The following is a 24,932-nucleotide window of genomic DNA, read 5'->3' as shown; positions in this document are numbered from 1 at the left end:
AAGAGGCTTCTGGGGAACCAGGCTCTGAAGAGCTGAAAACAGCCACTTTCATTTGGGGGGCAAGTAGGACTAAGAGAAAGGAGAGAAAGCAAGAGAGGCTCTCATGGATTTTCAAAACACAACTTTGAGAGTTGCCATTCAGGATGCAATCTGTGGACTAAATCCAATCCTCTTGTTAAAACGGCATAAAATTTATTTACAAATATCTGTACAGTTTGTGTGACAGGTCAGGATTTCACAACAGAAACAAAGAAAACAAAAGCATTCTTTTTCAAGGGAAGTTGCAGATGTAGACTTTCCCTGCACCTGTCAGAAGCAAGACAGACAAACAGACCTATACATCATGAGTTAGGCATATGGACACTGGCCTTTTTGCTTCTTGGAAGGAAGTGAAAAATGTATAAAACAGCCTAAGGTACTGCACCCATCAACACTGAAACCACATTGTGGGGGGTAGAAGTGGGGTGTGGAGCAGGGGGGCCCTGCAGCACTTTCCCAGCACAAGAAAACAAGAAATACTGTGAACCACCAAGAAGCCCAGCTGATTCTATAATTTCATGTCTTATGCCTGGGTAGGATTTCAGTTCAGAGGCCCTGCCTCAGGTGAGACTGGAGCCAAGTCCTCAGTCTTGATTGCGATCACCGAGTAGGCTACTCAGTGATGAGTTAACTTTCGGTCTTCTTTGGTTGGCTTTTCTCCCTGCTATTTTGGCGTCTCAGAACGAAAAGTTTCAGCAGCTGCATGTGGGGAGGTAGTGGTGAAGTGGCTACAGTGTGATGCAGTTTTAATAAAAATTTTATTACACAGCCATAATGTAATTGACACTTCTCCAAATCCAAATGATATTAAATACAGATCTACATGGTGAATCAGAATGACCCAGCAAATGCTACGGATTCTATAATTTCGTGTCTTTTAAAACCAGGAAAGAGAAAAAAGTCCAAGTTAGTCATGATAGGAGAGGTCCCAGCAGCCTCCGGGACTCTGCTGGAGTCCAGGCAACATTTAACAGTCTGTGATTCCACATTTATACAATAGTCTATAAAGGGTTCTGGTCAATGGACTATTCAAGTATATATGATTTTAATGAGTCCATCACCACTCCTTTGCCCAACTGAACTGTGTCACAGCTACCACATAGCTGTGTTACAGTTATATTTATCAATTTTACAGTCACAATACTTTTTAAAAACCATTCATTACTGCATTTTTTTAAAATAAAAAAGTGTAAACTAAGTTAAAGCAATGCTGAGGCTCTACTAAACCCAGAAGAGCTATTAGCAAGTTCATTTTTATGTTTAAATACAACTTAACTCCATGATTTCCCATCACCCCACTTCCTTACAGAAAAGTAGAGAAGAAATACAAAGTAGAGCTTCTAGCTAGATTTCCTCTCCCTCTCATGGGAATCAGCAGCTCTCAGCTGTTTCTTTAGCTTAGTTCTTGGTATATATAGTCAGCTGTACTTTGTTCTGAAAAGATTTGTTAAATGCCACTTTTATTTACACTTGGAGCTTTACACCTGAGAATGATTATCAAGCAGTCAGCTTATCTCTTTTCAAACATTTCATAAAGACATACACACTTCTTTGCTGGCTTCACCCTAGCTGCACAATATACAGTATATATGTATACACACACACATATATATGTATACACACACACAAAACTGCACATGCTTGTAACATTTGCAACCTAAATCTTTTTGTGTTCTTTCTCTCCACATCATGTTAAATACTTTCTCTTAAAAACAAAATATTATTCTTACTGAAACAGCAAAACAGAATCACTAGAAAGAGACAAGTACATGGGGTGGGAAAAGATTCACTCTACGCTCAGCCAAGAAGCTGTGTTCTGTACCCATGGGATGAGCAAGACACCCGCACTGCCCTCCCTGGGACTTGGCCATGGGCTTCCCTCCCACCTGCCAGGACACAGCCTATAGGGAAGGGGCCTAACTGGGGAGTTTTCTTCAAGGTGGGGAGGTGATGAGGAAGAGGAGGTGGGGAAGGGGAAGTTACACAGCTACAGCAGTCAGGCCTGTTTATTAAGAAGAATCACATTTAATGAGTTTCTTTCTTGCAGTTTCAGATGCTCAAGTACAGCTGAAAAAAAATCTGAAACAGCTATAGACCCATGACAGACTGATACAAAGAGTACTGCATTTTTAAAAAATGATAAAAAAATCCACACACTTGCAGACACACACACACACACACACACACACTCACACACACACACACACACTCTCTCTCAAATAAGACCCTCCCTCCCTCCCCACAAATGTACACTTTTTGGAAACTAAATTGATGTTGAAAACCCCTCTTCCACAGAGATGGGAAGAAGAGTAAGATGAGGAGAGAGGATGGAGGACTGTAGGTGCCCCGAACCCACTCCCTCCACAAGGGCCAGGTTCCAAATGTTCAATGTTTGGGTTCAATGCAGTCCAGAGAGGAGACTGCCCAGTGCTGCTGCTATCACCACCTGGGGCTCCAGCAAGAATCCCAGCTTCACGGTAATACTGAATGCGTGCAGAGTGGCCAATGAACTGTGCTGGTTAAAAAAAAAAAAGGCAAACACAAATCTAAAGACATGGATAAAGCCCAAGAGAGCCCAGGTCCCCACTGGGTGAGGCCTGGAAGTGGGGAGGGTTGATGGAAGATGGTGCAGACAAGGGAAGTCTATACAGCAAATGGTTTATATTACAGATGACTGGCAGTTTAGAGTCTCTTCCCAGTTTCTACTGCTGCTCCAGCCCAAAGAGGGCACATCAAGGAAGAGGGAAGGTGGGACACTGATGGGGCATGCAGGGTCAGAAGCAGCAGGCTGGTGCACTCAAATAAGCCCCCGTCGTTTTTTGTAGTCTTCCAAGTTCAGAGATCTCCTTGGAGCCCCATCCTTGGCTGGGGGAGCTTTTGAGGTGATGGCCAAAGCCTTTGATTCTATGGGAAAGAAGAGCAAATTGGCAGCTGAGGTACCTAGAAAGTAGTGCTTTACTCCTTCAGGTAGCCTTCCTGAATGTCCGTCCCTATTCCCTCTCAAAACATACCTGCAGCCTCTATAAATACTGAGGAGCAGAACCCCCATTTCTTCCCTATATCAGGCTGCCTTGCAGGCCGAGAGGGCCATGGAGCTATCTGGTCCTTGGCCATTACCACTCCCACCCTCACGTACCTGAGCTGGGAACTTGTAAATCAATCTTCACATCGAAATCATGTACTTTGAACAAGTCTTCTGAGAGGTCACTGGCTGACTTAGAATTCAAATCTTTATCCTTTCCCTGACCCTGCAATGTGAAGAGGAAAACTAATTAGAAAAGCATAAATGTAAGTGGACTTCAAGCAGAATTAATGGAAAAAGCTCTTGCTCAAGTTTATTAGATCTTCCTACTAAGGCTCTTTTCCGATTCCTTTTCTCAGAGGACAGGAAGGAGGCCACAGACAAAGAGGTTTCTTTTCTGAAGCTTAAAAGCAAAGAGGAGAGGGCAGGCTCAGGCCTGTGGTGTGAGGGTAGAAAGATAGGCTTAAGACAAGCCAACCTTCTGACCCAAGATTTCAGGAATTCCTGGCAGTTTGGGCTCCACAGGAAAAGATCTAACTTAGGCAGAAAAGTAGTTCTCTTTCGGGCAGTTCCTCAGTTTAGATTTTTAGTTTTCAAAGAGCTTTCACTTTCATCATTGTCTGATCCTTATATGTCATTTGCTCCTTCTAATTTTCCTGTGAGGTAGGCAGGGTATAGAGTATTATACCCATTGTACCTAAGAGAAAATGTGGGTCAGAGGACTAGATGTCAGTTGCCTAAAGCTGCAGTGAAGGCCTTAAGACAGTGGTTCTCAACCTTTCTAATGACGCGACCCTTTAATACAGTTCCTCATGTTGTGATGACCCCCAACCATAAAATTATTTTCGTTGCTACTTCGTAACTATAATTTTGCTACTGTTAATGAACTGTAATGTAAATATCTGTGTTTTCTGATGGTCTTAGGCTCTACAGCAGTGGTTCTCAACCTGTGGGTTGCGACCGCCTAGGCAAGGTCCTGCTTGGTGTCCAGGCCAGCAGCCTCGCTCCACCGGCACAGGGGAGGTAGTGCTGCACTTACCTTGCTCATTTCCTTTGGAGCATCTGGTAACACTCCAGAACCATATTTTGCATTCAGCTGGGCCAAGATGGCAGCTTGAACAGCTGGGTCTCTGGACTGAGAGAGGAAATAAGATTATTCAACATTCAGACAGTCCTACTGAGATTCTTTCCTATCTACCACCATTAACATCACAGGCATCACAGGGTTCCACCAGCAGCTTAGTGGGGTTTTCCTCAAGGCAGCAAAAGGCTTTGAAGCCACGCCCAGTCTAGCCAGGTCTAGATGGCTGACCCAGCCTACACATTTCTAATGTCTGTGGCACAGGGTGGTTTAGTCCACAGGTTTCTATAAACCTATGCCAGGCTTTTACCACCTGTTTGTCCTATAGCAAGATAAAAAGGGAAGTATCCAGACCCAAGAGTTTGAGCAAATCCCACTAAGACAACATTATTTTTAACTTCTTTATTAATCTCCTAATGGAACCCATTTTATGTCCCAGAATGTAGGTCCTGAGTAAAAATGTTCTCTTTAGGCACTCACATTAGAAACGATGGTAGGTTTGCATTGTCGTCTGGTAAAGGGATCCATCTGTTGGTTTTTCATGTTGTGACTTTCAGCCTGAAACAGAAAGCATGTATTACAGAACTATATCTCCTTTCCCCTCCTCTCATCATGAGCCCACATATAAGTAACAGTCTTTGCAAGGGCCTGAAAAAAGTCAAAGCTGTCTATCCCTCTTTTCCTCTCAAGAATACCAAAGTAGATATGGGGACAACCACCTAAGGAACAAAACTGGAAACAGAAAAAACAAATAGCTGTGGAAGAATCTAAGGATGGGGAGGGGTAAGACAGAGCATAAGACTGTTGCTTTTCATTATAAATTAACTAGAGGCCCTATGCACGAAATTCGTGCACTTGGGTGGTGGTGGGGGGGGGGTCCCCTCAGCCTGTCCTGTGCCCTCTTACAGTCTGGGAGCTCTTGGGGGATGTCCAACTGCTGGCTTAGGCTGGGGAGCAGGCCTAAGCCAGCAGTCGGACATCCTTAGTGCTGCCCAGGAGGTGGGAGAGGCTCCCGCCACCACTGCTGTGCTCACTAGCCATGAGCCTGGCTTCTGGCTGAGCTGGGCTCCCCCTGTGAGAGCACACTGACCACTGGGGGCAGGTCCTGCATTGAGTGTCTGCCCCCTAGTGCTCAGTGCGCATCATAGCAACCAGTCGTTTTGCATAGTAGCCTTTTATTATATAGGATAAACTGAATGGGTGTATGTATACATACGTACAGAGCACATATGTGTTAACTGAACACATTATTTCAATAATTTAAAAAATAAACTCAAGCCAGATGTAAAGAGTATTTCATATCATTTTACTAACTGAAATTATGTTCAGTGATCCAGATAAAGTTCTTACTCACCACAAGGGCCTTCTCAGACTCCACAATATTCCATTCCCGGTTCCGCTGGTTGATGTAACTAGGGGGTGAAGAAGAGGAATGAGTCAGTGGGCTGTGAAGCAAGGAAGGGAACCATTGAGTTTTGACCTCAAGAGAGATGAGGAGCCAGTGCAGCACAGCATGTACAAGGCCATAGGCTCGCCTGATCACTGTGGCAAGGATGTGGACCAAGGATAGGAACCCAATCAAAACGACTCTGTAACACACCTAATAGCAGATATGTTCTTGGTCCGCTGGCGGTCCAGGGCCTCTGCCCGCTCCTCCAGCTCATTCAGCTGGTCTTGGATTTGTTTGGCCTTGTCCTGATCCCCCAGGTCCTCAGCCATGGCCTGCACAATGAGGAAAGTGTGTGATTTTGGCTATAATTTGTATCACGTGTCCCCTGACTTCCAGCACAAGTAAGCTATCTTACGATATGAACAAATGACAGGAGATGTGAAATAATACTTAAAACTTATAGTAGTAACACATTCCCATATAGCTACCTGGCTTTGGGCCTCTGGTACCATTAATGCAAGAACTCAGACCCTACATGTCTAACTCACTCCAACAAGGCTCACCCTATCCTGATGTGAAGAATGGAAAAGCACCTACTGCAGCTGGGCGCGGCAATACAATTCATCTGTTCAGACCCTGACTGATGCTGCCCTAGGGTTTATCTGATCATACATGAAACTGAAGTGATTAGAAAGTAAGAAGAAAAGAAGCAAGATCAATTTCAATTTATAGAAAGAAAAATCCTGCCCCTGCTTACTCGCCAGAGTGAACAAGTTTGATTCTCACGTGTCCTTAGAGGACAGGGAAAGAGGTTTGAGAGCAAGTCCTTACCTTTTCCTTTAGCAGCTGAGTCTTCTTCATGGCATAGTTAGGTGGAGCTTTCCTGAACCTTTCTTTTTCTTTTACGATCTGTACCAGAGAGGAGATACCAGCAGTGAGGTATTCCTAAACTATTTGTGGAGAGGCTAAGTGAGCCCACTTTGGAGGCAAGCAGCTAGTTAAAAGGGGGCTGCTCTTCCTACAGCAGTGTCGTGCCCCAGAGAGAGCGAGTTCCTTCCAAGGGGTACTATGCTGCTTCCGGGGTCACGGAGATTCTTCTGGGACAGTCTGAAGGAACATGCACCAATAAACAGCAGCAGCCAGAGGCCAGGTATTGTAAGGCTAGCCACTGTCCAAGAGAACAGAGATCAAAGAATTTTACCAAAATATTTTGGAGAAAAAAAAAACTCTTGAAGGACCAACCCTAGCAGAATACAGATTCCTGAACCCTGAACACACTTCTATAATCTATGACTTCAAATGAGAATGTATAGAAAAAACTCTGATAAGCTATAAACAGTAAGAGAGCAATATCAGCATTCCCTCATCCTCATGCAATAACAGCACAGCTAAAAACACCAAGATGTGAGGAAGGCTGCCCTAGCCAGTTTGGCTCAGTGGACAGAGCGTTGGCCTGCAGACTGAAGGGTCCCAGGTTGGATTCCAGTCAAAGGCATGTACCTCAGTTGCAGACTCCTCCCCAGCCCGGGCCCTCATTGGGGCGCATGCAGGAGGCAACCAATTGATGTGTTTCTCTTACATCAATATTTCTGTCTTTCCCTCTCTCTTCCACTCTCTGTAAAAATCAATGGAAAAATATCCTTGGGTGAGGATTAAAAAAAAAAAAAAAAAAGATGTAAGAGGGGAAAGTCATGCTCTTCTCTAACACTGGTTCTTGATGAACCTCTAGGCTCTGAAGTACCAGTTTTCTTACCTCTTCAATGTCTTGATCATTGAATTTATAATTAAGAGCTTCTTTAATAGATAATTCCTTCTTATTGATTTCATCTAGGGTTGGCAACTGCATGCCAGCAGAGAACATCTGGACCAAAACATGATAAAAAGTTATATAATAAGTGATTTTGGAAAGAAACGCTGTAACCGTTTTCAGAACAGCTAGGTGTTGTCTGCCCACTTACCGCTTCTTTCCACTTCATGAATTCGCTTTCAGTGAATTCTTGGTTTGAGACAAACTCTAGGCGGAATACCCGTTGGTCATTGCCATGCCTACATAAAAAAAGGACAGCATCTCCAAGAATATGTTGACAAGTACCAGCAAAGCAACCCTACCGGACTGTGTACCATCTATTTCTGTGGTTCTCAATCCTGGCTATGCTTTAGCATCATCAAGATTTATAAAAATTCCAGTGTCAAAGCACCTTTGTAGATAAACTGAATAAGAATCTCTAGGAGTAGGAACCAGGCACTGAAATTAACAAACAAACAAAGCCTCCCAGGTTGTTCTAATGTGCAGCCAAGATTCAGAATCAGCCCAGCTGGCGTGCCTCAGTGGTTGAGTGTTGACCTATGAACTAGGAGGTGTTTGGTTTGATTCTAAGTCAGGGCACATGCCTGGGTTGCAGGCTTGATCCCCAGTAGGGGGCATGCAGGAGGCAGTTGATCAAGGATTCTCTCTCATCACTGATGTTTCTCTCTCTCTCTCCCCCTCTCCCTTCCTCTCTGAAATAAATAAAAATTAAAAATAAATTTAAAAAAAGAAAGCTATGGACTTGGCCTGGTACTTCAAAAGTCCATTTATAATAAAATGTATCACAGTCAACTGGCCTCCAGAATATGAAATACCATGTACATATCTGAATGACAAGGAAACTACTCCCTAGAGAGGAAGAACACTATCTTTCTACTGACCCCTGTGCTGACAAAGTTAAGTGAGTCAGTGCCATTCTCCTAGAGACAGTCACTTGCTGCACATCATGGCCGCTGCCCTCCCCAATTGGTTCTTTTCAAACAGACCAAGGAGATAATGGGGATAGGAGAAGGAATGGGGAGGGCCCATAGAGAGCAAGGTAGGCCACGGGAGAGCAATGTCTGTCACCTGCTATTTGCAGTGGTCCTGGCAAACTACTTCTAGACCAATGTGGGGCTTTAGAATCTTCAGGAGCCAAGAGGGCCGGGATTTGTGTGTGTATTTTGTTGTCACTGCTATCTTGATACTCAGGACAATGGCACATAGCAGACATTCGGTAAATACCATGTTAACGAAGAGGAAACGAAGTCCAGAAAGGTGACCTGACTTGTCAAAGATCAGGGTAGTTAGTGCCAGAGCCAGGTCCAGAAAGCAAGCCTCCTGACCATGCTCAGGAAATGCTTGTAGGGCTCTGGGAGGAGGGGGTCTTACAACCTGACTCTTTACTTCTATATGTCCCACTACTTCATATCTCTGATCTCCCCTAGGAGAGAGACAGATATCCTACTTTCTCTCCAGGCAACAGCATAATAAAGTCCCAGAAAACCATCACATTGGGAAAGAATAACAACCCACACAGGCAGTGCCTGTTTGCAATGGGAGCAGAAGTGGCCACACAGAAACATCCCTCCTACCGTAGCTGTAGCCCTTTGTTTGTTCTGGTGCCACCAAGCTGGTAAACCTTGGCGGTTTCCACAACACCCGTGATCTCAGCAACCTAAGAGAAAGGACAGAGACAATATTCAAAAACAGAGTCAGAGCTCTCACACCACTCTCTCTTTGGCTCTATTTACCGACTGCAGACGAGTGACCCTGCACTGAGAGGAGTCCACAGCTGAAAGTCCTGGCACCTTTCTCAGGGTTAGAACTGATGGCCAAACACCAGGAGCCCTGTGTGCAGAGTAAGCAAGCACCAGGGGGGGAGGCCGTTAGCCTGTGGGGCTCTTGAGAAGCTTCCCCTCCAACTTAACCCTACCTTACTGGGGGAGGCACTTGGGATTTCAGAGGTCAGTTTTATCAATCAAATGTGAAGATCATGGAGGTCAGTTCCCACTGCCAACCTTTCCAGGGTAAGATATGTTAAATCCATACAACCCAGAACAAATGGGACTAGAAGAGTGACAGATTTATGCAGTATCTCCTAGAGAGTAATTATATTTAAAACATGGATAATTGTCCAAGGAAAGAAACACCAACCCGGTAAACTGGTTTGCTGTTGTGGTTTCCAATGCCAATCCGTACAAAACATCCTGTGACAGTTTTAGCAAAGAAGGGCATGTGACACCAACGTTCCAGCTTATGCCGTGATAATCGAACCCGATTCAGTTCTTCGGGTAAGGACACTGGTTGTGATTTTGGAGGGATCTCTTCTTTCCTGTGAGGAACAAAGGGCACTGGGAAAAGTGTTCATCATACAAACTGATCCAGATGAAACTTAATGAAATCAAAGTACATGTGATTAAGGCAGTAGAAGAAAAAAATGAACCGACAGGAAAGAGTGGTAATAGAATCCTGTTCTTAACCAGTTGTGTGAACTGTGTTGATAAGACTGCCACCTTCCCAGATAACCTATTAGAGTAAGAAAACAAATGGAAGCATCTGGCCAAAATGGGGGCGACATGAAGTCAGTTCCTACCTACTGAGCCCAAATGAAATGTTGAGGGCTTCAGGCCAAGAGCCAAAGGCAGGAAGATATGTCTTGGCTAATGTCCTGGGAACTCAGCTCCGAAATTCAGGGTACTGGACCAAACAATATTCAGAGACCAAACAGGGAGATCTTGGAAACTACAATAAGCTTCTCCTCAAAGAACCCACCTGTCCTAACTACCAGACCAAAATGTACACAAGCTTACTCTTCTTCTTCATCAGAGGACGATGTTCGGGATGAGCGGTCTGACTTTTCACTGGATTTGTCATCCTCTTCCTCTTCCTCATCATCAGAGTACACCTCACTGGTTTTTAATGGCTGTTTTTTGGCGAGGAGCTCAGCTAAAAAGAAAGGGAAAATGTTTACTTAGATTCTCTCAGTAAGAAACTGGAACATTCTTCATCTTTGGAAAAGAACTAACACATTGAAAATGACTTGATAGCTCCATCTGCTTGGGACTGGATTGTGATGATTTGGATACATGAAGAAGTGAGGCCCTGGACAGTTTGGCTCAGTGGGTGGAGCATCAGCCTGCAGACTGAGGGTCACAGGTTCGAATACAGTCAAGGGCATGTACCTCGATTGCAGGCTCGATCCCCAGCCCTGGTCGGAGCGGGTGCAGGAGGCAACCAGTTGATGTGTCTCTCTCACATCAGTGGTTTTCTCTGTCTTTCCTCCTCCCTTCCATTTTCTTTAAAAAAATCAATTGGAAAATATCCTTGGGTGAAGATTAATAAAACAAACAAACAGGAAAACAAACAAAAACAACAACAAAAAATGAAATGAATTAAACATGAGAGTTAAAATCATTTAGGCACTAAATGTCAAGCCTCAGTAGACACAAAAAGGTCTGGGATACTGCTTCTAAGTGGGCAAAAAGGGTCACCAATTGTATGGACAATTGTTTTTTATTGCACTTAAGATACCTGATGACGGTCAGGAAAGAGGGGGGAAAATTGTATGATTACTTCAGAGAATCTTTGAATAAAACTTAGATAGAAAGCAGCTACAGATAATTATGACACAAACGGGCATCACTGTATTCCAATAAAATATTACTTACAAAAAGGTAATTTATCAACTGCTGCTCGACATAAAATATAAGAAGTGATTTCTAGGATATACAGTAAAGTGAAAAAGCAAGGTAGAGAAAAGTATGTATGGAGTGCTACCATTAATCTAAGACAGTAGGTGAATCTGTGTCCTTTTGTTTAGGGGGAAAAAGGAAAGAAAAAAAATTTTCTAAGTGGTTATGTATTATGGGAAGTAGAAAAGAGTGAAATAGAAAGGTATAGTGCTAAACTTTTCTGAATATACCTTATTTAGTAGATTTGACTTTGGAACGTTGTATTTTATAAAACAAAATAATAAAAAGTCATCTCTATACATCACAAGCAAAATGAAGCAAAGTATTCATTTGATGACACAACCACACAAAAAGGAACTATAACAAGCGACTTTAAAATATAGCTATTAAAAAGACAGACATATAGACCAGTAGAATAGAAAGCCCAGAAGTAAACCCTTACATATATGGTCAAATAATTTTTTGTTGTTGTTGTTAAATATATTTTATTGATGTTTTACAGAGAGGAAGAAAGAGGGATAGAGAGTCAGAAACATCGATGAGAGAGAAACACCGATCAGCTGCCTCCTGCACACCCCCTACTGGGGATGTGCCCGCAACCAAGATACATGCCCTTGACCGGAATCGAACCTGGGACCCTTGAGTCCGCAGGCCGACGCTCTATCCACTGAGCCAAACCGGTTTCGGCTGGTCAAATAATTTTCGAGAAGGGTGTCAAGACCATTCAATGGGGAAACAACAGTCTTAAAAAAAAATTGGTGCTAGAAAAATTAGATATCCCACATGTAAAAACACCCCACAAACAAAGAAGTTGGGCCCTTACCTTACAATTGTATATAAAAACTAACTCAAAATGGATCATAGACCTAAATGTAAGAAATAAAACTATAAAATTCTTAAAAGAAACCTTAGGGGAAAAGTTTCATGACACTGGATAACAATTTCTTGGATATGATAACAAAAGCAGAGACAACAAAAGAAAACATTAAGTTAAAAATTGTACTTCCATCAAAATTAAAAGCTTCCATGAATCAAACAACACTATCAAAAGTGAAAAGACCATCCTGGCCGGTTGCTCAGTGGTTAGTGCGTTGGCCTGTGGCGGGAAGGGTTGTGGGTTCGATTCCTGGTTTAGTTCAGTGGATAGAGCGTCAGTTTGTGGACTGAAGGGTCCCAGGTTCGATTCCGGTCAAGGGCATGTACCTTAGTTGCAGATTCCCTAGCCCCTGTAGGGGCAAGTGCAGGAGGCAGCCAATTGATGTGTCCCTCTAATTTTCTCTCTCTTTCTCTCCCCCTCCTCTCTAAAAATTAATGGGAAATATATATATATATTTGGTGAGGATTAACAGCAACAACAACAAAAAAGACCAAATGGGAAAGACATATGTGAAAATCATATACAGTGGAACCTCGGTTCTCGAACTTAATTCATTCTGGAAGGCTGTTCAAGAAGCGATTTGTGGAAGACAATCATTTTTCCCAATTATAAGTAATGTACATTGAATTAATCCATTCCAGATCCCCAAATGATTCCCTGTTTTAACCTTTCTGTTTTTTTAAAAAAAATAATAGCATTTTAAAAAAATACATTTTATTGATTTTTTACAGAGAGGAAGGGAGAAGGATAGAGTTAGAAACATCGATGAGAGAGAAACATCGATGAGCTGCCTCCTGCACACCCCCCACTGGGGATGTGCCCGCAACCAAGGTACATGCCCTTGACCGGAATCGAACCCAGGACCTTTCAGTCCACAGGCCGACGCTCTATCCACTGAGCCAAACCGGTTTCGGCTGTTTTAACCTTTCTTATATACAATACATGTCTAATGTATTGTTTAATCTATAAATAAACAGGTTTTTTATTAAATTTACCGAACCACCCCCTACTAGCCTTAAACGAATCACTTTTAGTGTTCAAGCCAGGGATGTCTTTCAGGTCAGCATGCAGCATCTTTGCTTGTTCATATATCACTGCCTCTGAAATAGCTGTCACTGGCTAATTGCTTTTCGTTTATCCAAATCAGCAAGTTTTTCTACCTCTTTCATTGTCTGTGATCACTGTTTCTTTCACACACTTAGCAACATTAGCACTCTTTTTTCTTTAAAAAAATTTTTTAACAGAATGATTCTGTTGATTTTTTAAAAATATTTTTTATTGATTTCAGAAAGCAAGGAAGAGGGAGAGATAGAAATATCAATAAGCCCTAGCTGGTTTAGTTCAGTGGATAGAGCGTCAGTCTGTGGACTGAAGGGTCCCAGGTTCGATTCCGGTCAAGGGCATATACCTTGGTTGCGGGCGCATCCCCAGTAGGAGGTGTGCAGGAGGCAGCTGATCAATGTTTCTCTCTCATTGATGTTTCTTAACTCTATCCCTCTCCCTCCCTCTCTGTAAGAAAATAAATAATATATATATTTTTTAAAAAAAGAAAGCAAAAGAAACATCAATGATGAGAATCATTGATCGGCTGCCTCCTGCATGGGGAGTGAGTCACAACTTGGGCATATGCCCTGACTGGGAATACAACCTTGACCTCCTGGTTCATAGGTCAATGCTCAACAACTGAGCCACACCAGCTGGGCAACATTAGCACTCTTGATGGCCTTTTTATGTTTTAAAATTGTGCTAATCCTTGACATTGATTTCACCAGCAATAAAAGCATTATCGCTGTTGCCTGAGAGACACTTTTGGTCATTCTCAGGTATCAGCTTGAAAGGGTTGTCAGTTTGAAAATAAACTGGTTGACAACCGAATTGTTCAAAAAATGAGGTTTGGCTGTATTTAATAAGGGATTAATAGTCAAAAAATATAAAAAACACATACAACTCAACAACAACAAAGAAGTTGATTAAAAACGAGCAAAAGATATAATAGATATAACTTCATCAAAGAAGTTATCCAAATGGTCAATAAGCACATGAAAAGATGCTCAACATCACTAATCATTAGAGAAATGCAAATAACAATCACATTTCATATCCACTAGAATGGCTACTATCAAAAAGACAACAACAAGTGTTGGTGAGGATATGGAAAAAGTGATACCCTCATACATTGCTGGTGGGAATACAAAATGGTAAAGCCACTTTGGAAAACATTCTGGCAGTTTCTCAAAAGGTCAAACACAAATTTACCATATGTTTCAACAATTCCACTCTTGCTCTAGCTGGGTAGCTCAGTTGGTTAGAGCATTGTCTCAATATGCCAAGGTTGTGGGTTTGATCCCTGATCAGGGCACATACAACAATCAACCAATGAATGTATTAATAAGTGGAACCTGGCCAGCGCAGTCCAGTGGTTGAGCATCAGCCTATGAACCAGGAGGTCACGGTTCGATTCCCGGTCAGGGCACATGCCTGGGTTGCAGGCTCCAGTGTGGGGTGTGTAGGAGGCAGCCGAACAATGATTCTTTCTCATTATTGATGTTTCTATCTCTCTTTCCCTCTCCTTTCCTTTCTGAAGTAAATAAAACAATATTTTAAAAATAAATAAGTGAAACAACAAATTGATGTTTCTCTCAAAAGGAGAAAAAAAACACACACAAAAAACACCCAATTCCATTCCTAAGTACTACATACCTAAGAGTAATTAAAAACATGGGTCTATTCAACAACTTATACACAATGTTCATAGAAGAATTATTTATAATAGTTTTTGTAGAAACAACCCAAATATCCATCAAGAGGTCAATGGATAAATAAAATGTTTTTATCCATACAATGGAATATTGTTCAGACATAAAGAGGAAGAAGTATTGACATATACTACCACATGGATGAACCTAGAAAACATTATGCTAAGTGAAAAAAATCAGACACAAAAGACCATATATTGTGTGATTCAATTTCTATGACATGTTTAGAACAGGCAAATCTATAGAACTAGCAAGTTGATTAATGCTGGGGGATGATAGATCTGGAAGGTGACGGCTACTAGTAAGGGGGTTTCTTTTTAGGGTAAAAAAATATTCTAAAATCCATTGAGTTTTACTGCACAGCTTTGTGAATATACTAAAAGCCACTGCCTTGTATACTTTAAATAAATTCTTAGGGTAGTACATTAATTATAGTTCATAAAGTTGTTATAAAAAAATAAAAAATCTTGGCATCCAAATTTTTAAATGAACTTATTCAGTATGAGGCTCCTGATAAGTTTTATCCTTAAAAAACAAAAAAGAAATTCAGAGACAAGATGGTGACCAAGTAAATGTGGTATTTGCATCCTACCACAACCACCTGAAATTTAGCTAAAGATAAGTCCTATAACTAAGTATATAAAGAAGAAGTCACAGACTGAAAGAAAAGGGATGGAAAAGTTATTTCTTGAAAATGGAAACAAACAAGCAAGCTGATGTAGCAATACTAATACCACAGAAAATAGACTTTAAAATAAAGCCTATAATGCCCTGGATAGTATGGCCCAGCTGGTTGAGCATCATCCCTTGCACTGAAAGGTCACCAGTTCAAATCCCAGTCAGGGAACATACCCGGGTTGTGGGTTCAATCCCTGGTCAGGTTTCATATGGGAAGCAACCCATCAATGCTTCTCTCTCTCCTTCTCTTTTCCTCTCTTTCTAAAATCAAGAAAAACAACAAAAGAAGCAAAGGTTGCCCTAGCCAGTGTGGTTCAGTTGGTTGGGTGTCATCTGAAAGGTTGCCAGTTCAATTCCCTCTCTGTAATCAATAAAAATAAAAATTATTTCTTAAAAAAAATATATGTGTATGTGTATACACACACACACACACACACACACACACACACACACTCACACACACACACACACACACACACACACACACACACATACACATGCATATACATATACTAGAGGCCCAGCGCACGAAATTCATGCACAGGTATGGTCCCTAGGCCTGGCCTGTGATCAGGGACATCTTCCCCAGCTGCCTGCAGCCAGCCCTGCCCCCCCGCCACCACCCACCCCTGGTTCCCCTGTTCGCCATCAGGTGATCAGTGCCTGATGGCCAGGGGAAGGGACCGAGAGGTCGGCTGTTCCAACCCACTTGCCGGCCCCACCCCACCATGGATGGCCATGAGGCTATCAGAGCCTGCCAGCCAGGGAAAGGGATCAAGAGGTGGTCAGTGCGCCTCATAGTGACTGGTCCAGCAGTTGTTCTGGCCATTCTGCAATTAGGGTCAATTTGCATATTACCCTTTTATTATATAGAATAGAGGCCTGGTGCACGGGTGGGGGCCAACTGGCCTGCCCTGAAGGGGGTCCCGGATCGGGGTGGGGAGTTCCCGCTGGGGGCGGGGCTGGGTGAGGGGCCGCAGGCGGTTTGCAGGTCGGCCATGCCCCCAGCTTTGTCAGGAAGGACGTCCAGAAAGATGTCTGGAAGACGTCAGGTCTATCCAGTCTAATTAGCATATTACCCTTTTATTAGAGTGTGTGTGTGTGTGTGTGTGTGTGTGTGTGTGTGTGTGTGTGTGTGTATAAAACAATGGTGGGGAAATTAAAAAAACAAAAACAAAAAACAAAAACCAAACAGACATAGGCTATAAGAGGCCGTAACAAAGGACCCAGCAATTTCACTTCTGGGTATTTATCTGAAGAAACTCAAAACACTAAAATGAAAAGACATATGCATCCATATATAATCATTGCAGCATTATTTACAATAGCCAAGATATGGAAGCAACCTAAGCATCTATCAACAGATGAATGGGTAGCCCGGCTGGTATGGTTCAGTGGCTGAGTGTTGACCCATGAACCAAGAAGTCAGAGTTCGATTCCCAGTCGGGGCATGTGCCCAGGTTATGGGCTTAGTCCCTGGTGGGGCAGGGGGGTGGATGGGACATGGCCAATCGATGATTCACTCTCATCGATGTTTCTATCTTTCTATACCTCTCCCTTCCTCTCTCTTAAATTAAAAAAATATATAGATGAATGGATATAAAAGTGATGTATATATAAAATGAAATATGACTCAACCATAAAAACAAATGAAATCTTGCCATCTGCAACAACATGGATGGACCTAGAGGGTATAGCACTGAATATAATAAGCTAGACAGAGAAAGACAAATGCCATATGATTTCACTTATATGTGGAATCTAAAAAATAAAATAAATGAATAAGCAGGCCAGAAACAGACTCAATAATACAGAGAAAATTTGATGATTGCCAGATGGTTGGGAGAATGAGTGAAAAAGGTGAAGGGATAAGGAGCACAAACTGGGAGTTCAAACTGGTAGTTACAGAATAGTCATGGGGACAAAAAGTATAGCACAGGAAATATAGTCAATGATATAGCAGAAACTATGTATCATATCAGATGTGCACTAGATTTATTGAGGTAATCACTTTATAAGTTATATTATATAAATGTCTTATCACTGGGTTGTACACCTAAAACTAATATAATACTGTACACCAACTATAATTGAAAAATAAATTATTAAAAAAACAAACCAAGCTCTATACACTGAAAAGTCTTAGACATAATAGTCAACCCAGTAGTATGGACGCTTGTTGGATCTAGACTGTGGTGTCCACATACAATTTCTCATGAAAAAGGAACCAGAGTTCCTTAGAGAAATGGCTAATTCCAAATTCAGAAAGCAAGAAAACTATTAAAGACTATTGGAGTGTTGTATCAAAAGGACTTAGGCTACAACTGGTTGAAGATGAAACAATATGAATCTCAATAATAATTACTGCAATGGATTGAAATGTATGAAGTATCTTAAAATCCATGAGTTCATAACGATATTCAAAATAAAGAAACAAACCTCACTGGGCACCTTTGGAAGTTGTCAAGGAACTATCTTTCTTTTAAAACCTAGTAAAGCAAAAAAAAATCAAGCATTTATTCTGCCTTTCCTATAAAAAATAGTACCTAGTGGTAACTAAATAGCTGATGAGAAGTTTCTCTTTATAGAAGTAAACCCAAGATAATAAATGAAGAAAGAATAATAGATTATAACATCACCCTTTTGCAACTCATAATAAATTAAATGATCTAGGTAATGATTACAATGGCTGTTGGGATAGAACATATTACTATTACCAATCTTCACCCTTCTTATACCCATGCTCTTTGCCATGTGACTCAGTGGGAAGTTCCTCTCAGCCATTCATGTTGGGCTTGGTAATGTGACTTGCTTTAGCCAATGGAATGTGCACACATCTGACACTGCTCATTCCAAGTCTAGGCTGTAAGAGGCAGCTCATGTTTCTGCTTGCCCCTATTATACTTCTGCCATCACCATGAGAAGAATGTGCCCTAGTTATACTGGTCTGAGGCGGGAGAGAGATAGGTGAAACAGACCTGGTTCTATCATGAAACTTGGGGACAATCCCATCTAAACCTGTATACCAAGCAACCCCTACCTGAATTGCAGATGCATGAGTAAGAACAAATGATTGTTTATCTGAGTTTGGGGCAGTTTGTTATTTCACATTATTGTGGTAATAGTTAAGTGACAGCTGGTAGTATCACAAAATGAGAGACAAGCAAATACTCTGGGTCTCCTGGTATAATATATCACTACCTAAAACTTAGTCTTCCAAAAAAAAAAAAAAACCCCAAAATAGAAACAGAACAAATCCAAATCTGTCCAATTCTCTAACTCTAAGTACAAATTACAGGAAATTCAAGGGACTAGAAAAACACATTCAACACCACTAATGTGATATAGTCAGCATCTGTGAAAAACTATAAGATAAATGAACACAGTTTCTTCAACAAATAAACTGAAAGGAGCTAGTTAAAAAAGAGAGATGGACAGGAAAACATATAGATTAAGTGACTTCAGGGATATATTAACAAATAACAATGTGTGGATTTTATTTATATACTGATTAAAATGATCAAATTAGTATATTTTATAGAACAACTAAAGAAATTTAAAGACTGACTAGATATTTGTATAAAGGAATAAAATGGTAAGGGATTCGTTATCATTTTTTAGGTAATGTATTGGCATTATAGTTATATTTAAAACAAGAGCCCTTATTTTTTCAATATATTGAAATAATTATGGTTGAAATATAATGATGCTGGGATTTACTTTAAAATAACCTGATGATAAAAAACATAATAAAAAAATATAATAACCTGATGGAAGAGAAAGTATAGCTTTAACAAGACTGGCTATGAGTTGCTGTTACTATTCTTATGCACCATTCAGACTTGTTAGAGTAGATGTGGGTTATGATTGCCAAGTTTGCCCAGCACAGTAGTTTTATCACTAAAAGTTGGACTTGCTGATGGAGTCCCATAGTGGTTTCAGTGTTAGACACAGTTTTTTCCACTATACATCTGTGCATTTTCTCTTTGGGTGACTGAATGAATGTTTAAGACATTTGTATGCAAAGTTACTCTTTATATGAACTGTTGTGCCCTGTCAATGCATATTGCTCTGTGACTCCAGTATATCTTACTGCACTGATCAAACCTAAATAAACATTTTTATTGTAACTCCTCCAAAACAAAACAAAACAAAACAAAACAAAACAAAACAAAACAAAACAAAACAAAACAAACAAAATGGTTGGCCATAAGTTGACTGTTGAGTCTGGATGATGATGGGTTCATGGAGGTTCATTACACTATATTCTGTATGTTTTTGGAATTTCTCATAATAAAGAGCTAAAAAAGGGGAAAAATAAAAATGAGCACTAGGAAGTCAAATCATATGATCAAAGACACCAAGTAGCATATTTTCCCTACTTACCTGTTCTGTTCTTCCGTTTTTCTCTCTCTGCTTTTAGCTCCTCCATGGCTTGAGATTTTTTATCTAGTTTCTCATCCCGTTTGGAACGCCGTTCCTTGTTGTGGGATGTTACCTGGGAAGGGAAAGATATGTAGGATGGCTCTTTTTATCAACTGGTTATGACTGTCTATACCCAACAATTAATTATTTAGGTCTTCACTGTGAATCTGTATATAGAAACTGAAACTTGTTTAAAGGGGGAGAGCATCCTCTTGTGGACAAAGAGGATAGAGCAGTAAAGTCAGCCCCCATCTTCCCTGCCTAATAAACAGCCTAAGAATTATAGGAATAAGCACTTTTAAAAATATATGTACAATCTATATACATATATATATATTTTTATTGACAGTATTACAGATGTCCCCCATCCTGCCCTCCCTTTTCCCATCTCTTCCCAGCCCCTGCCCTATCTTAGGCCTTCACCACACTATTTATCTGTGTCCATGGGCTATGCCATGTATGTATATAAATTCTTTGGTTAATCTCTTCCTGGCCTCCCCACCTCCCTCCCCTGTGAGATCTGTCAGTCTGTTCCATGCATCCATGCCTCTGGACCTATTTTGTTCCTCAGGTTATTTTGTTCATTAAATCAGGAATTAACACTTTCAAGAAGGACATCCTAGATCAGAGCCAATATTTGCTGATATTATCAACAAAGCATTTTGTGACGAATGCAGAGATGACTAATATTCCCAGCTACTTTTACAACCAAGTACAGGATGACGTATACCTGACTGAGTAAACATAACTAACCAATTGGGCTACACTGGACAGGAAATTTACCAACTTTTCCTTAGAGGCTGTTCACACATCATTTAAGCTGCTTTTTAAATGCAAACTTGAGTGAAGGATTCCTAAGGAATTAAACAGTGCAGCTAATGGTGAAATGATATATCTAGAGAATGAAGACAGTATGTAATAGTCATGCACTGACTGACTTAAGCTGATTAATATAAATGCATCTTTTATATAAACACATGCACTCAAAACAGATTTTATTCTTCAGATAATGAGGTCCACTGAATCTCCTACCTGAGATTCTTGAATCTGTGTCAGCTTTTTCTTTTCTTGCTCCTCTTCTTGCTTTTTCTTTTTTTCTTTCTTTTCTTTCTTTTTGGCTGTTTTTAGTTTTTTCTTAATTTCAAACCTGATTAAAAGATATTTTTTTTAAGTGGCAATTAAATATTTGTAATGACTGATTTCTATTAGATAGGAGAAAGGAAGTAAGTAGGGGGGAGGAGTTAATAAACATTTTCTGCTTCCTTTAAGAAACTCCAATGTACCAGTACTATAAAAAACATTGACTATAGCCTGGCTGGTATGGCTCGATTCCTGGTCAGGTTACATGCCCATGTTGTGGGTTCGATCCCCAGCAGGGTGCATTCAGGAGGCAGCCGATCAATGATTCCCTCTCATCATTGATGTTTCCATTTCTTTCTCCCTCTTTCTTCTTCTCTGAATAAAATATATATTTAAAAATATTGAATATAAGTACAGAAAATACTTAAAAACATTATGTTGGAAAAGACTTAAGAGGACAAAAATATTCAGGATATTACTGTATCCTATCAGTAACACACAAATCCTCCTTGACTTTCACATAACAGAAGAAAATAACAAATTTTTAAAATAAAATCCAATGGTGTTCCATTAGAAATAGAATGAAGCCACAGAGAGTCACTATCACATTAAAAAAAAATGTTTTTACTAATTTTAGAGAGAGGAAGGGAGAGAGATAGAAACATCAATGAGAGAGAAACACATGGATTGGCTGCCTCCTCCACGCCCCCTACTGGGGATCGAGCCTACAACCAAGGTACATACCCATGACTGGAATCGAACCCAGGACCCTTCAGTCCGAGGGCCACTGAGCCAAACTGGTGAGGGCAGTAATACCAATTCTTTTTTAAAAATATATATTTTATTGATTTTTTACAGAGAGGAAGGGAGAGGGATAGAGAGTTATAAACATCAATGAGAGAAACATCAATCAGCTGCCTCCTGCACGCCCCCTACTGGGGATATGTTGGCAACCATGGTACATGCCCTTGACCAGAATCGAACCTGGGACCCTTCAGGCCGATGCTCTATCTATCCACTGAGCCAAACCGGTTAGGGCGGTAATATCAATTCTTCACAAACTCTTCCAAAAAATAAAAGAGAAGGAAACACTTCTCAATTCATTCTATGAGGCTAGTATTATTCTTTTTTTTTTTCTTATAAGAGAACATTTTATTTGGTAAATTACAGAGGTAGAAGAAGTAATTCATAGAAAGATGGGCTTAGGAAACAAGTTATGGAGGTAAAGGAAGGACCCTTGGAGTTTGGAAGTGAGGAAGCTAATGTGCCTGGGGGCGGGGAGGGGAAGGGAAAGGGAAAGGCATGGGAGAGCCTGGGCTAGTATTATTCTGACTCCAAAGCCAGACAATGACATCACAAGAAAAAAGTATAGACCGGTATCTCTTAAGAATGCTGATGCAAAGCAGCAGCAAATTCAATCCATCTACTTATAAAAGGCCTGTGGCCATAACACCGTAACAACAGTCACCAGGAGGTGCATTGATGAGTCTTGTGGTGGCACGGTGGGTCTGGGGTCCCACCCCTGCGGCGTGGCGGGTCTGGGGTCTTGTGCAATTTCGTGCGCTGGGCCTCTTAGTAAACTTATAAAAAGGATGATACACCATGACCAAGCAGGATTTATTCCAGAAATGCAAGGTTGGTTCAACATAAGAAAATCAATCATTGTAATATACCATATTAGCAGAATAAAGTACAAAAACCACATAATAGCCAAAACCGGTTTGGCTCAGTGGATAGAGCGTCAGCCTGCGGACTGAAAGGTCCCAGGTTCGATTCCGGTCAAGGGCATGTACGTTGGTTGTGGGCACATCCCCGGTAGGGGGTGTGCAGGAGGCATCTGGTCGATGTTTCTCTCTCATTGATGTTTCTAACTCTCTATCCCTCTCCCTTCCTCTCTGTAAAAAAAAATCAATAAAATATATATTTTTAAAAACACAAAAAACCCCACATAATTGTCCCAACAAACACAGAACAAGCATTTAACAAAATCCAATACCCTGTCTTGGTAAAAACTCTCAACAAACTAGGAACAGAAGGAAACTTTCTCAAACTGATAGAAAGCATCTAAGAAAAACCCACAGCTAACTTAATACATAATGGTGAAAGACTGATTGCTTTCCCCTAAGATTAGAACAAGACAAGGATGTATGCTCTCACCATTTCTAATCAACATGGTACTGGAAGACAAGAAAAATAAATGAAGGGATATATATGGGAAAACAAGTAAAATTTATCTCTTTTTGCAGATCAGATGATCTTATATATAGAGAAAATCTTAAGGAATTCACTAAAACTAATAAGTGAGCCCAGGAAGGCAACTGGTACACGACCAATATATAAAAAATTAGTTTTATTTCTATATACTTGCAATGAACAAAGAAAACAATTCCATTTACAATAGCATCTAAAAGAATAAAATATTAAGAATTTTACAAAACAAGTGCTAGACTTTTACACCAAATTGTCAAACAATGTTGAAAGAAACTAAAGAATATCTAAAGAAGTAGAAAGACTTAGTAGTGTTAAGATGACAATACTCCCAAATTTGATCTATAGATTTAATACAATTCCTATAAAAAGCCCAGATATTTTTTATGTTGTTGCAGAAATTGACAATCTGATATTAAAATTCTGATTGGAATACAAAGAGCCTCATATAAACAAAACAATTTTGGGGGGGAAAAAAAAGTTAGAGAACTCACACTTCCCAAATTAAAAACTGACTACAACTTGTCCCTTTTGGCTCAGTGGCTGAGCCTCGACCTATAAACCAGGAGGTCATGGTTTGATTCCCAGTTAGGGCACATGCTCGGGTTGCAGTCTCGATCCCTAGGGCGGGGCCTGCAGGAGGCAGCCCATCAATGATTCTCCCTCATTATTGATGTTTCTATCTCTCTCTCTCTCTCCTTTCCTCTCTGAAATAATAATTAAAAAAAGGTTTGGCCAAAACCGGTTTGGCTCAGTGGATAGAGCGTCGGCCTTCGGACTGAAAGGTCCCAGGTTCGATTCCAGTCAAGGGCATGTACCTTGGTTGCGGGCACATCCCCAGTAGGGGGTGTGCAGGAGGCAGCTGATCAATGTTTCTCTCTCATTGATGTTTCTAACTCTCTATCCCTCTCCCTTCCTCTTTGTAAAAAAATCAATAATATATATATATATGTATTTCTAAAAAATACACTGACTACATAGCTACAGTAATCAAAACAGTATAGTGCTAGCAAAAGGACAGATATAGATCAATGGTAGAGAATTGAGAGTCAACAAATAAACCTATATATCTATGAATAATTTATTTTAAAAATGTTTTTTATTTATTTATTTTTTTAGAGAGAGGGAGAGAAACATTGATGAGAGAGAAACATCAATAGGCAGCCTTCTGCATGCCCCCTATTGGGGTTCAAGCCCACAACCCAGCCCGTGCCCTGACTAGGAATCAAACCGTGACCTCTCGGTGCATGGGACAATGCTCAACCATCTGATCCACACCAGCCAAGACTATGCACAATTGATTTTTGACAACAGTGCCAAGATTAGGAAAATAACAGTCTCTTCAACAAGTGGAACTGGGACAATTGAATATCAACATGCAGAAGAATGAAGATAAATCCTTACTTCACACCACCTACAAAAATGATCTCAATATCTATCAATGACATAAATATAAGAACTAGAACTATAAAACTCTTAGAACAAAACATATCTTCATAGCCTGGGATTTGGTAACAGATTCTTAGATATGATACCAACAGCTTGGGCAAGAAAAGAAAAAATAAACTGTACTTAATTAAAATAAAAAATTTTTGTGCATCAAGAGTGGAAAATACAACCTACAGAATGGGAGAAAATATTTGCAAATCATGTATCTGATAATAGCCTAGTAACTAGACTATACAAAGAACTCTTACAACTCAACAACAAAAAGACAACCCAGTTAAAAAATGGGCAAAGGACTTGAACAGACATTTCTCCAAAGATGTATAAATAGCCAAAAAGGACATGAAAAGATATTTAACATCATTAGTCAACAGAAAAGTACAAATCAAAATCACAGTGAAATATATCACATCCACCAGAAATAAGAAAAAAAGGGAAAATAACAAGTA

General features: G+C 40.5%; 1 protein-coding gene and 1 pseudogene across 2 annotated transcripts in view; one reads left to right on the top strand and one right to left on the bottom strand.

Annotated features, from left to right (window-relative positions):
• LOC307097903 (ribosomal RNA processing protein 36 homolog) overlaps positions 1 to 24,932 on the top strand; it is a 415,062-nt pseudogene that overhangs the window by 156,111 nt on the left and 234,019 nt on the right. The gene's annotated exons all lie outside the window — the stretch shown is intronic.
• The window catches only part of RTF1 (RTF1 homolog, Paf1/RNA polymerase II complex component), a gene marked incomplete at its 5' end in the record, with an annotated part of 70,526 nt that continues 46,372 nt past the window's right edge, over positions 779 to 24,932 (bottom strand). The window contains 14 exons of the mRNA XM_079769075.1: positions 779 to 2,943; positions 3,176 to 3,287; positions 4,101 to 4,196; positions 4,623 to 4,700; positions 5,497 to 5,554; positions 5,743 to 5,864; positions 6,364 to 6,441; positions 7,286 to 7,393; positions 7,491 to 7,578; positions 8,914 to 8,996; positions 9,476 to 9,653; positions 10,132 to 10,267; positions 19,711 to 19,822; positions 20,782 to 20,896. Coding sequence (XP_079625201.1) covers positions 2,837 to 2,943; positions 3,176 to 3,287; positions 4,101 to 4,196; positions 4,623 to 4,700; positions 5,497 to 5,554; positions 5,743 to 5,864; positions 6,364 to 6,441; positions 7,286 to 7,393; positions 7,491 to 7,578; positions 8,914 to 8,996; positions 9,476 to 9,653; positions 10,132 to 10,267; positions 19,711 to 19,822; positions 20,782 to 20,896 — 1,471 coding nt within the window. The 3' untranslated portion in view covers positions 779 to 2,836. The remainder of the gene's footprint in view (positions 2,944 to 3,175; positions 3,288 to 4,100; positions 4,197 to 4,622; positions 4,701 to 5,496; positions 5,555 to 5,742; positions 5,865 to 6,363; positions 6,442 to 7,285; positions 7,394 to 7,490; positions 7,579 to 8,913; positions 8,997 to 9,475; positions 9,654 to 10,131; positions 10,268 to 19,710; positions 19,823 to 20,781; positions 20,897 to 24,932) is intronic.

This window comes from Cnephaeus nilssonii (genome assembly GCF_951640355.1).
Source record: "Cnephaeus nilssonii genome assembly, chromosome: 4".
Lineage (NCBI taxonomy): Eukaryota > Metazoa > Chordata > Mammalia > Chiroptera > Vespertilionidae > Cnephaeus > Cnephaeus nilssonii.
This window is presented reverse-complemented; position numbering and strand designations above follow the sequence as displayed.